General features: G+C 39.3%; 1 protein-coding gene across 7 annotated transcripts in view; it reads left to right on the top strand.

Moving 5' to 3' along the window:
• The first annotated feature begins 1,533 nt into the window (after positions 1 to 1,533).
• The window catches only part of herc1 (HECT and RLD domain containing E3 ubiquitin protein ligase family member 1), a 56,587-nt gene continuing 44,562 nt past the window's right edge, over positions 1,534 to 13,558 (top strand). For 5 of the 7 annotated variants that reach the window (XM_036586694.1, XM_036586699.1, XM_036586698.1 and 2 more), the window contains exons 1-7: positions 3,881 to 4,134; positions 6,407 to 7,365; positions 8,375 to 8,470; positions 8,575 to 8,769; positions 10,210 to 10,521; positions 12,551 to 12,647; positions 12,873 to 13,016. In XM_036586694.1, the coding sequence (XP_036442587.1) occupies positions 6,436 to 7,365; positions 8,375 to 8,470; positions 8,575 to 8,769; positions 10,210 to 10,521; positions 12,551 to 12,647; positions 12,873 to 13,016 (1,774 nt within the window). In that variant the 5' untranslated portion in view covers positions 3,881 to 4,134; positions 6,407 to 6,435. Of the gene's footprint in view, positions 1,623 to 2,204; positions 2,387 to 3,880; positions 4,135 to 6,406; positions 7,366 to 8,374; positions 8,471 to 8,574; positions 8,770 to 10,209; positions 10,522 to 12,550; positions 12,648 to 12,872; positions 13,017 to 13,558 lie in introns of those variants that run through there. The other 2 variants (XM_036586696.1, XM_036586695.1) reach the window with 2 other exon arrangements.

Here is a 13,558-nt window from a genome sequence, read left to right as displayed (position 1 = left end):
GGAGATTGCGAGTTCGATCCCTGGTGATGCTACAGCCATCCGTAGCCGGGAGTCCGAGAGAGCACAATTGGCCTCGCTCCCTCTCCTGGCCCGTCCCTCATCACTCAGCGTGATGCTAGTCAGCGCAGGCGTCTGTTAGCTGACGTAACAGATCTGGCGGTTGGCGCTTTCCTCTGAGCGCGTTCAGCTGTCCAATGACGTTGCGTGAGCGGCAGTTCGAAAAGAAGCGGCGGCTGGCTTCACAGGTTTCGGAGGAAGCATGTGTTAGCCTTCACCCTCCTAGCGTTGATAGCATTGTGTGACTGGGGGAGTCCTAACTAGCGGGTAGAATTGGAGACGACTAAATTGGGGAGAAAATCGGGTAAAAATTAAAAAAAAAAAAGAAAGAAAACATGATTCTGTAGTGGAAATCACTCCATGGGCTCAGAAAAACTTCTATGACATAGTTCGGCGCTGCATCCACAAATGTCAATCAATACTCTTAAAAGCAAAGAAGAAAGCATATATAAACAGGATCCAGAAATGCTGCCACCTTCTCTGGGCCCAAGCTCATTTAAAATGGACTGAGGGGAAGTGGAAAAGTGTTCTGTGGTCCAACTAATTAACATTTGAATTTCTTTTTGGAAATCATGGACACTGTGTCCTCCGGCCTAAAGACCACTCAGCTTGTTTTGGAGGGTTATGAAATAAAAAATACAACAATTGAGCCCCCGAACTGATGAGCAGTTGAAATCCTATGTTAAGCACAAATGGGAAAACATTTCACTTTCAAAACTACAGCAGTTGATCTCCTCAGTTCCCAAACACTTACAGAGTGTTGTTAAAAGAAGAGGTGATGAAACACAGTGGTAAACATGCCCATGTCCCAACTTTTTTGAAATATGTTGTTGGCATCAAATTCAAAATGGGCATATATTTTTCAAAAACCAATACAATTTCTCATTTTCAACATTTGGTTTGTTATCTTTGTACTATTTTCAATTAAATACAGGGTTTAAATGATTTGTACATCATTGAAGTTTGTTTTTCTTTACATTTTGCACAGCGTCCCAACTTTTTTGGAAATGAGGTTGTATACTAATTATTCATTTCTAGATTATTAAAATAACATGTTAGTATGATTTGACTTCATGAAAAAGTTTTGTGTGTACAGACGCGTGGAAAGAAAGCTGTCCTTTACATTTGTGCCACATTATTTCTGGTCATCAAAACTAACAGATTTGGAAGCTGTCGGTACACAATGCAAATCATTGTAAATGATCTCAGTCAGCGTAATATGTCATTGCATTTGAATAGTATAGCAAAATGAAAGTAAAAACTCTTGACTTCTAATGGATAAAGTCAAGTTTTACAGCTGGTGAAATAAAGCCTTGAAAGAACATTGTTTCGTCTCCACACCTGCATAAAATGACCAAACGAACAGGGCTTTGCAGTTTATACAGGAGCTTCGTCACTCTGAGCATAGCTTCAGTAAATATAACCTTACTGTTCAGCCTTGCACTCAGTGACATAGAGCTCCTCCACCATATGCTACGTCTGCTGAACCCGTTGCCTGACTGTGAGTGCTTTTGGCATGTGTGGGGAATCCAGGCCACAGAGACAGCTATCTGCTGTGCTTGGAGGTTGGTGGGGATTACGAAAAAAATTTTTGGTGAACAATATTAACATAATGTTTAGGATAGTCACTTCAATGATGAATATAGGACCCTAGAGATGTATTCCTGCTTTGGAACCTAGAGAGATAGCAACCCCGCTGGGAACGCTTTGTTCTAAAAATATTCTGAGAATATTACACACATGCTCTATTAATGGTTTCAGTGGGAAGTTATTTTTTTTCACTAGAATGTTCTTTTGAGAACATTCTCTAAAAACATAATCATATAACATGATCTGTGGCCCGGACAACATCCTCAAAACATCCGTTGAATGTTGCAATTAAAACGTTATATCTTAGTTAAAATGTAACATTATAGATACATTATTTGAAATGATAAACGTCCTTAAAATGTTATTTGGACATTATATTTAAAAAGCTTTCTTTACAACATTATTAAAACTTGTAGGTAACGTTAGCCAAAGCTGTGGGAACGTTCCCTGCCAGCTGGGAAAACCTATCCACTAATACTTAGAGAGGGAGCAAGACCTACTTATGGTTAAGTTATTTGAAGTATCATGTAGCTGTATAATATTTTTTTGTCCTGCAGGGGGCAGCAGGGCTCATAATTTCATAAGCTTCCACACTTCAGGACCGGCGTGTCTTTGCACTGCGTTGGAGCAGCCAAATGGGAACTGAGGATGCCTGTTGTTGGGTAATATTAAGGACAGTGAACTACTGGTGCGTGACTGTTGACCCTTGAAAACGTGACGGAGACCATGCAGGGGGTGTGTAAGTAACTAAAGAAGATGTAATAATTGTATGTAATATTGTTTGGCAAACCATGGCACATCTCAGCTTCATGGGTTTGACAGATTTCTCGATTATGTATTGTTCTCAGCGTTCGCTGCAATACCCAGCATGCATTGTGCAAATACATCACAATCATTGGGAGTACACAACGGAGCTGAACAAATCCTGATTCCTAAATACTTTTGTGGTGTTACGGCTAGCATTGGTGATTTTAGCACTAACCTCAATCGTTCAATGTTTTGTTAAAGCAATAATTCAGTTAAAGAATTAGTCAGATATCAAAAAAAAAAAAGAAAGTCAAACAGCAACATTCATTTAGTTCCACCTTCAAGACACATTATCAGAAGTGGTTTTACTTTGTCTTTAAACAAGTAAATATTGCTTTAGAGACTACTGAGGCACCGCTTTAAGAGGCGAGTAAGCATGTTTATAACAGATGTAGCGATGGTTGCATTTTTATTTTTGGCCATAGTGTCCCTTTAAGTGAAAGTACGAGTAATTTTTCAAAGTCTGACTCAGTTAAAAGTGGAAGTATGAAGCCAAAATATGCTTGGGTGAAAGTAAAAACTATTAACATTTTTACAATAAAGGGAATTGGGTTGAATGTTTCAATTAAAACAAAAAAATGATTGGTGAGAAAAAAAATCATGGCCTTTAAGATTTGTGTTACTTTAAAGGTCTGAATGACAATGTAAGGAGTTATGTATTTCCACTTGGAAAGTAATAGTATATGCATATTGCATATCAATACTACTTGAATAAAGTACACATCTTTCAAATAATACTTAAGTACAGTAACAAAGTACAATTGCTCTAGTATTATTCACCCCAGATCTATCATATGGCACAGCTGACACATTGTACACTTCCATTGGCAGTGTGTGTATGAGAGAGAGAGAGAGAGAGAGAGAGAGAGAGAGAGAGAGAGTTTTTTGCTGATATGGTTGTTGTGACACTCCTATCTGTGCCTGCAAAGTGGAGATAATTAAACTCTCCCTTTTATTCTCTCAGAATAGTCAATAAAACCCAAACAGTGTATACAGGAAACACTGTCTGTTTAGTAGACAGCTGGTCTTCCATAGTTGAAATCTGAAAATATATATTTAACTATGCAAAGAACTGTTTAAGCATCCAGATGGTTCATTGAGTGTTCACGGTTCTATATACACCAATAACAGCTAAATCTGTGACTGTGGATAAACACAATTACCTGTTTTATATATTGCATGTAAATAAAGTTACTGTTTTTTTTTCCAGTTGTGTACACAGCAGAGAAGCATTGTTTGAAAAGTAGAATTTAAACCTCATTATATCTCATAAAGCGGATGTGCTTTTTAATGTGATGATTCTCTGTGTCCCTTGACAGTGTACTGTTTCCTGGAAAACAAACACATAGACATATAAATACTTTACATACATTAGGCCTCTCTCTCACACTCGCACACACACGCACGCCACACGTCAGTGCGCGCTGAACTGGGGCTCGGTTAGGGGTAGGGAGGAATAGAAGCCGAGAAGCTTCAGTCTGATTGTAGAGGGAGTGGAGTCGAGGGAGAAAGCAGTTCTCTCCCTCTCGGTCTTAACGTTGGTTTTGCACTCTCTGGGCGACGAGGTTTTCAAGTCAGTAGCGGTAGCTTGCTTTGCACCGGCACACACACGTGCTGAAGGGGTAACAATGAATTCCATTTATATCGTTTGTGCACAGAAGAGGCCTTTGACAGTTTGTGGTAAGCTTCAGTTTCACCTTTTACTGATTGTGCTTAAGAACCAGCAGGAGGTTAAGGCCTTGAACAGTTATATTGTGGTTAGTCTGCTCATTAAGTCTCATTTTAGTTATGCAGAATGCAAAAATACCGCATACTGAGTGATTTAGAGGGCGGCTTCTGTCAGGATTTAAGAGACCTGGGAGTAACGTTAGCACCAGCTGAGCTGACTCATAAACTGTGGTTATAGGGGTAGCTAGCGATATAGCCTGGAAACCAGCTGGCTAGTTAGTTAGCTAGCTAGCTTCCTAGCGACCTGACATATAATGGCTTTGTCTTGACTTGGCAAGTCAGCTGTTTGTCAGCAAGGTTAGTTATTCATAAACAGCGCTCACTGGTTTCAGAATGACACTTATTTACGCCACAGTTCAGCAGCTGATTCAGTGGTTTCGTCAGATATCTGTTTAGTTTTCAGGATTAGTTAGCCTGAGCTAAGTACTGAGTACTGACGTTATTTGTTGGCTAATGGTAGCTGCTAGCGTTAGCTGTTCTAGGGGATGTATAGCTACCTAGACAGATAGCTAACAGGTCACTTAGCTAACCTACATGTTTTGTTAGTCATCTTTTTGTTAGACTGGCATAAGCATGTAACACAACATATTCTGTCGACTTTGGTTTAATTTTCCGAACATTAACTGTTGCCTCTTTGCGTTTATTTGCTTGCACGCAGTGAACGTTACCGAGTTAATATTAGCTGGAAAGCTAGCTACGTCAAAGATGGGTGGGCAGAGGGGTTGGGGAGCCAACTGGATGATTAAGGAAACCGCAAGCTTTGCTAATTATTTGTTGTTGTGAGTCACGAAGCTAATAACTGTTCATACTGTCAGTTTTCCAAAGCAGGAGATTTTTAATTGTAGCATGCGCAGTCGGTTACAGTGCTTGCTAAGTAGCTAGGTCAGCTAAGTTGGAGGGCTGGCCAGTTGGCTATCTATGATACTGTGAAATTGCAAAGCTAGCAAATACAAAATGTTTAAAGCACTGCACCTAAAATATAGAGTAGGTACATACAGAATGAGTTAGAAATTGGGCACGCAATGTTACAGGTAACAGAACACATTTTTAGCAAATTGAAATTATGTAGAACAACTTCCTCAGATAGCTAACTGTATCATTCACTGTGGTTTGAACCCTTGTACCAGTTGGTTACTTAGCCAATGTATGATAAGTTACTGGGTGTCACAGTGAAGCAGTCCACAGGTTGAAACAAATAAAAAAGAGATAAAGGATAAAAAGATGCATGTTGGATATCAGTTGCAGCGGTTTGCTGTAAATGGAGACTATATAAGACGTGGCCAGGTGTGATTTCTTGCCAACAAATTGGAAAGAAACTCAAAGGTAGTTGTTCAAGCTGAATAGTTTTTTTGTGCAACACAAAGCTGGGTTTTGTGAAATTAGGCTAAATCAGATTCTGAGGGTCGACTTACTTTATGGAAAATGTCCTGACATGATGGACAAGTTTGGAATCAGTGGTACATGGTATTTGGTACATGGTATTTGCTACAAGGAACTGGCAGAGGTTCAGCATGTAAGCTCACTATCTGTAATACAGCGTCATCATTGTTTCCGGGTGTTTTGGGGAACAGGCAAGTAAGAGGAGTTCTTATCAGCTTATCATGAAATTTCTTGTTACCTAAGCAGAGCACCTGTTACATTACTGTTTTCTGAGTCAGACTTCTTATGATGCATTTCATTATTACTAACATTAAAAGGTGCATAGTATGTGGAAGATGATTCCTTGAAGTGTTGACTTTAAGAATATGCTAAATTTGCAAATAACCTTAGTAAAAACATAGCTTATGATTGTTTAATAACCTTCAGATCCACAGTTATGTGAACTACCTGCTTAGTTGTTGTATAAACTGATTATAGAGGAGGAGATTAAATAAAAACTGAATGATTTTCTTTACAATTAGTAATTAGAATGTACTGTATTTTAACAAAAAGGTATCTCTATACTGCTACAGAACTGCTTTCACTGTTGATTTACTCATTTTTTTTCAGTGAAGTTTTTCTTTTTTATACACACACTGTTATGGGTAAGACATTTTACAGTGTAATTCCTTTAGTGTTCCGCAAAGTCCATGTACTTTAGAAATTGTTTTTATAGAGTTGGCCCTTTTGGCTCATTCCAAATGTTTCAATTATATTTACAGTACAATAAGAATATGTTGGAATACTTCAAATACTTAAAAAATTACCTAAATACAGTGTATGATGATTAATTATCCTTTTCCAGGTGTGACAGCGTGTGTGTGAGGTGGCACCATGGCCGCAATGATCCCTCCAGTGAAGCTGAAATGGCTGGAGCACCTGAACAGCTCCTGGATCGCCGAGGACAGCGAATCCATCTCCACACGTGAAGGCGTGACCCTGCTCTACTCCAAGCTCCTTGCCAACAAAGAAGTGGTGCTGCTCCCCCAGCAGGTGCTATGTTTAAAAGGTCCCCAGCTGCCGGACTTTGAGCGAGAATGTCTGTCCAGCGATGAGCAAGAGCACTACCTGGACGCGCTGTTGGCCAGCCAGCTGGCTTTGGCCAAAACTGTCTGCTCCGACTCGCCGTTCGCTGCTGCCCTACGCAAGCGCCTTCTAGTCCTGCAACGAGTCTTTTATGCACTTTCCAACAAGTACCATGACAAAGGCAAAGTCAAACAGCAGCACCACTCACCTGAGAGCACACTGAGCTCTGCTGAGCTGCAGGCGGTTAGCGAGCGGCCTCGCTCCAGCACGGATGCACTTATAGAGATGGGTGTGCGGACAGGTCTCAGTCTGCTCTTTGCTTTACTCCGACAGAGCTGGACGCTGCCACCCACTGGGCCTGGCCTTAACCTCTGTAATGATGTCATCACTACCGCCATTGAGGTGGTTGGCTCCTTGCCGCCACTCTCACTGGCAAATGAAAGCAAAATTCCACCCATGGGCTTAGACTGCTTGGCCCAAGTGACCACGTTCCTGAAGGGAGTGACCATGCGGCACTCGGGAGCAGATGTGGTGGGCAGGAGGCTGGCATGTGAGCTGCTCCTGGGACTGGCAGCTCAGAGGGGCTCCCTACGCTACCTTCTGGAGTGGGTGGAGATGGCGCTGGCCGCCTCGGCAGGAGTCAGTAGCCTGGAGCCCAGCCAGGCTGTGCAGAGCCAAGAGGGCCTGATGGGATATGACTGCTTTATGAACATTCTCATGCAGATGAGACGCTCACTGGTATGTAATCTCTGCCTTAGTTCAACACAGTCATGGACATTTTCTCACTACCCAGCACTGCTTACGCTGAGATATGAGACGTTAAATACATTTTAAATCGTAGTTAAACATTGTGGAACTCTTATTACATTACCAGAACTCTTATTAAATACCAGTTACACCATTACTAGTCCCAGATGCTGAAGCAACATCGCATCTAGAAAATAGGTGTCAAACCTGCTTTTCCTGTGTTATACATGTGCTAAGCAGCAATAGAAATTATGAAAAACAAATGGAACAACAATTAAAAAAAAAAACTTTTGTAGTAAGTCTATAGATTTGATACCATTGCCCAATCACAAGTCAGAAAACTGCTGAGGGTGAACCAGTGCAACATGCTCTTATATAGATTTTTGTAACCTGGTATTGTTCACGCTGAGATATGAGGTAAAAACATTTTAAACTGTAATTAAGCATTTATAGTACTCCTATTACAACTATTACAAAGTTGCTTTTGCGTGCGCCCACAAAGAGGAAGTTAGGTTTTGGGGATATTATGGTTCAAAAGTATAAATTGTTTCATAAATTTGTCAAATAAAAAAAAATAATAAAAAAAATTGAACAAAAATAGACATGAATACATTTTGAGGTTTTGGGTTTGCTTGGGGATTAAATCATATACATTTTGGACATTTATAGAGAATTATATGCAAATATAAATCTGTCTCTTAAATTTGTAAATTTGTCAAAAAAAAACAACAGCTAAACAGGAACAAACTACATTTGTGTCTGCAAATGTAGACTTTTCACAGTGTTTGTCATGTATATGCCGCATGTCAGATTCATAATGCACTGTGAAATTGCTCCAGACCTAGACAGCTGGAGTCTAGACTGATGTTGTTTAGAAATTTGTTTCCCAGTTTCACATTTGTAGTGCATTACTTAAACAGTTTACTTAAAGTCATTTCTTCTTGATATAAGTAAGTGATAATTCATACTGATAATGAAATGATAGATGTCTGTTTTCCAGGGTTCATCTGCAGACCGGAGCCAATGGAGGGAGCCAACTCGCACACCAGACGGTCTGTGCTCCCTATATGAGGCTGCACTCTGTCTGTTTGAAGAGGTAAAACCTAACGTCCACAGAATTCAGAACAGATTATTTGCTTTAGGCATGGAATGTTGGTCGTATTATTTTCTTGCTTCTGATTTCCTGTGATGGTGTGACAGGTTTGTCGCATGGCATCGGATTATTCAAGGACATGTGCAAGTCCAGACAGCATCCAGACAGGCGAGGCAGCCATGGTGTCTGAGACATGTGAAGTGTATGTCTGGGGCAGTAACAGCAGCCACCAGCTTGTGGAGGGAACTCAGGAGAAGATCCTACAGCCTAAACTAGCACCCAGCTTCAGTGACGCACAAACGGTAAGCAGTGCACGAATACAAACTGCTTGTATTCTGTGTTCTCCTGGAAACTTGTTTTGTTTTCTGTATGCATCAGTCACAAGGTGGCTGTTGAAGCATATAGATTTTGGAAATTTATAAACAATTATAATCAAATGCTCTAATTATATAAAGAATGCACAACAAATAAAAGCTTAGTCTATTGTTCTACTCTTGTCTACAGTTGTGTAAGTATGTCCTCCTAGCAGAATAAAATATCTGTTTTCACTGACTATTGAAAAATGGATTTCTGTAGGACTTGGTTAAAGGTAATATGTGTGACTATGACTACAGCAGATATTCATTAACATTCAGTAATTAAAATCGCAAATGAAAAAGTTTTTCAAATAACCAGTGCTTTTACCTGCATTTATGCAAGCGTGTGCTTCAGTACACTAGTTTTTTGCCTGTCTGATGGGAAACGAAGTTTTGTTTATGAAACTAAACACTCAAGAAGTCACCAGTAGCGCACAGTAGCATATCAAAAACATAGTAAGATAATTTGCTTGCACTTTATGCAAAAACTATGATTTACAGTTAGCCTTTTTTCAAGTCAGTCAAATAGTCCTTTACTGTCAAAGCTACAGTGATATCTCTCAACAGTGTTTCCCATGCATGGGTTATACTTCGGCGATGTGCCAAGGTATATGGACACCTACCAATGTAAATTTTGATGGTTTAAAAACATGTTGAGCATTTTTATCAATCTATTTAGAAAAAACAAATGCTTTGGATTTGACTACTGCATGAACACAGAGTAGAGACTCGTAGGTAAAGTACCGTGATGTGTGCAGAATGAGGCAGGTAGAGTTTGGATTGTTAGTTTATAAATGTTTATGCGATGGTATATAGTTTCCGAGGGGAAAAGTACACCACTCATACTCAAAGAAGACATAAAGGCATAAATTAAACCTGTAAATGATGATGTTATAAATTTTGTTATTTATTTATGCTTTTGAGTCTGTCTCTGCTCGCCCCTACTAAAGTATTTCAAAACTGTGGAAAACACTGCTGCAGTAGTTAGAGGTGTAGTCAGAGGTAGGGCTGGCGAGACTGTTCCTGACTGCCTGTGTTAGCTCTAATAAGAGGAATTAATGTTGGTTTTAATCACCCTGGTGCAATCTAAAGGTCTATTCCACTGCATTTATTTCCAAGAATAAACGACACCGTGCAGGCTAGCAAGGAACTTAAGAACTTGGAAAAATCTACATAGAATCTGAAAAAGATAATAGTACATAAATTCTCAAATTTAGATTTTGATAGAATGTTTAATAATTTTAGCAATGTATGTGACCATGGTTAATCATGGAAAGCAATCAAAGAGTTAGTGAAAGTAATTTTTCTAAAAAAGGAGACTAAAAGGAGGATATTTACTTGTTGACTAGGTTCTCATGTTTTGTGCTACATTGTTTGTAATCTCAGATTGAGGCTGGTCAGTACTGCACTTTCGTCATCTCTTCCGATGGCTCTGTTCGGGCATGTGGGAAAGGGAGCTATGGTCGCCTAGGACTGGGGGATTCTAACAACCAGTCCACTCTTAAGAAGCTAACCTTTGAACCCCATCGCGCTATTAAGAAGGTTTCATCATCCAAAGGCTCGGATGGTCACACACTGGCATTCACAAGTGAAGGGGAGGTGTTCAGCTGGGGTGATGGAGACTATGGCAAACTGGGTCATGGTAACAGCTCTACACAGAAATACCCCAAACTCATACAAGGACCCCTGCAAGGAAAGGTACTAAACGTTCCCTGCACTAAAAAACAACATTCTAAAACGTTCTAATGAAAAATATGAGATATATGGAACAATTGCTGTGCTGTTTTTAGTGGTAGCTTTTCCAGTAGGCTAACAGATCCACACACCACGGCACAGGTTTGATTTTGCCAAACTCATGCTCCACTGATACAAATTTACAGGAATAAGGCTCAAATCTAAGCCAGCACGGTTGAGCAACTTGTGTTTGACTGTCAGAAAAACTGAATCTGACCTATTCTGTGGTGTTCTGAGCTTCGAGCCTAGTACTAATAAACATTTCTTTAACATTTAACAGTTGTTGTTGTTGTAGATTAATGGTTAAATGTTTATTGGGTAATGAAATGAAAGTCTTGCTAGTTTATTTTGCTGGTTATTTGTGTCACATTCTTAATCTGTTCGAACATGCTGAGTCAGTTTCCTGGACAGGGATTAAGCCTCGTTCTGGACTACATAGCACTCTGAACGTAGATTCTTCATTGAAAGGTTCCAAATTAGGCTTCTTGCCTTACTTAGAAGCTGAGCCATAGTTTTTTATTCCTTAGCCTTACATCTTGCCTGATTTGGCATTCTTAAAGATTGTTTAGAAATGCCCCAGTTCCATTTTTGGTAGTTAGTTTTTTAGGCATAACAATAATACATTGACATATTTAACTATTTGTTATTCATCATAGATTATTTTTCTTGGTTTGAATTAAAACTTGGGGTACTTTAAGTACCCAGTCAAATACAATCACGTGCAGTAAATAAGTAATACAAATGAAAATATTTCAAACCTTTGGTCACATTCTCATTACTTCAGTCAAACACAAAAGTTTGGGCCCCTGGTGAAATTACCTGTTTTGTTGATTTCTCCAAGTCAAAATAAGTACACATCTTCTACAGAGAACACATTTTGGTGTACAATTACTGTTCTTTTGCTGAATTTAACAGATTTAAAAAAAAACATATATACCTGTACAAAAGTTATTGCACGTTTTATGTTTTAATGTTTTTCCAAAATGTTAAACCCAGCAAATAAATAGAAATAAGAGCTGTATACTAAAATTTGCTGAAAAATGCAGGGGTGATTGGGGTGTTCAAACTTTTGAATACAATTGGAGTTTGATTGCTCGCTTCCAGCAGGACACTGATACTGTTTTGCCTCTGTATTGTAGCACATGGGATTTGAAAGGAGAAATGATAAGATTCAGTACAGAATGTCAACTTTTCTCATCTTTGTTATATTTTTAATAAATGTTTGCTTATTAGTATGCTTTAAGTCAAGTCAAGCCCCGTCCTGTATAACTTGCATATGGGTAGATCTGAGTAGTTAAGATTCTTGGGAATTTGTCCTGCTCCTGCAATTAGCAATCACATTATCTGTAAACACTGGTAAGCCAGTTTTACTGGCAATCATATAGGGACATGCTGTCATATTTTAGACATGCAGTGATGTGTTTTGGATTATGGACAGTTCCTTTTTTATTCATTGCACTTTCTAGTGTAATTCTAGTACAAGTTAAATATTTTATCTCAAATAATTGTAAGGCCCCCATGACCCAGGATAAGCGGCTTAGAAAATGTCTGTGTGTGCGTGTGTGTGCGTGTGTGTGTGTTTATAAGGCTTTAGTTACTCTCTGATTGATTTATTCTGATGATTCAGCCTTATGATGGTCTGTTTTACTGGCTTGTTAAGAGAGAAGAGCAGCATTCTCTACATGCAGATGCTCCATCTAGAATCAGATTTAGATGTTTGTTAACTGTCTTGTGCATGAACTAATAATGCAATGACCAGCAGCGGCTAATTGTCTGGTTACTTGTGGTAAAAGGACTCAGATGTCTCTGTGGTTCACTCTGTAGATTCACAAAGCCTCAAATTAAAGCCCACCTTCTGCACTTTAATCTCTTATTCATTGTTTTATGTCACATCCAGTACGTTAATACAGAGTGTCTCACTCTGCAGTTGCACACAGACAGCACTGTACAGTGTATATTGGCTCAGGCTTTGTACATGTCTGTTTCTGTGTAGGTGGTGGTGTGTGTGTCAGCAGGCTACAGACACAGTGCAGCTGTTAGTGAGGACGGGGAGCTGTACACATGGGGAGAAGGTGACTTTGGAAGACTAGGTAAAGGTTCCAGGTTTCTTCAAATATTTAGTTCATAAATTAACTAATTTCTTCTTTAGAGTGACTTAATATCATGAAGTTTATTGTCCAAAACATTAATTTAGTTTATCAGATGGTTTTTATCAATAATTGTTGATGGAATTACATCATTTGTTTGTGCAATGTTTCCAGTTTACAATGTCTGTTTGTTTATATGAAGTGTCTATAATGTATGTTGGTATTTAGGCCATGGTGACAGCAACAGCAGGAACATTCCCACACTTGTAAAGGACATCAGTAACGTGGGCGAAGTGTCCTGCGGGAGTTCCCACACCATTGCACTGTCGAAAGATGGCCGAACTGTCTGGTCGTTCGGAGGGGGAGACAATGGTGAGTCCAGTTAATTTAGCTGCGCTCTGCAGTAGTTCACAAGAAGATATCTGTGAATCTCCCTAGGGGCCCAGGGTGCATCCATGATGATGTCTGCCTTTAAATTTAGCATTTAATTTTGAGGATGCATGATGATGTCTATCATATTGGCATCTGAGGGATGTTTAGATTTGTTCAGAATGTTTAGGTGACACTGGGCTACTACTCTAAAATGTCTGCATTGTATTTATTGTGCTGCATTTGTAACACTACAGAAATTAATGTTACATGTTTCTGTCATGCTGGGCCAGATGAATTTAGTCTCAATTTATACATTTTATCAATGTTTATATGTCTGTATCAGACCCGGTATATGCAGATGTGTAATAGGCCTGGGTAATATCTAAAAGTAATAAGCACGATATTTTCTAATAAAAAAAATTAATCACGATTATTAATAATGTCACTGCCCATCCGCCCCCCCCCCCTAAAAAATGCAGTTTGCTGCAGCTTTGACCTACTTTCTGTCCTGTTTTAGTTTATATGCTTTCTAACATGAACTA

The sequence above is a fragment of the Colossoma macropomum genome, unplaced genomic scaffold, assembly GCF_904425465.1.
Source record: "Colossoma macropomum unplaced genomic scaffold, Colossoma_macropomum, whole genome shotgun sequence".
Classification (NCBI taxonomy): Eukaryota; Metazoa; Chordata; class Actinopteri; order Characiformes; family Serrasalmidae; genus Colossoma; species Colossoma macropomum.
The sequence above is the reverse complement of the archived record's forward strand: the minus strand, read 5'-3'. Positions and strand labels throughout refer to the sequence as shown.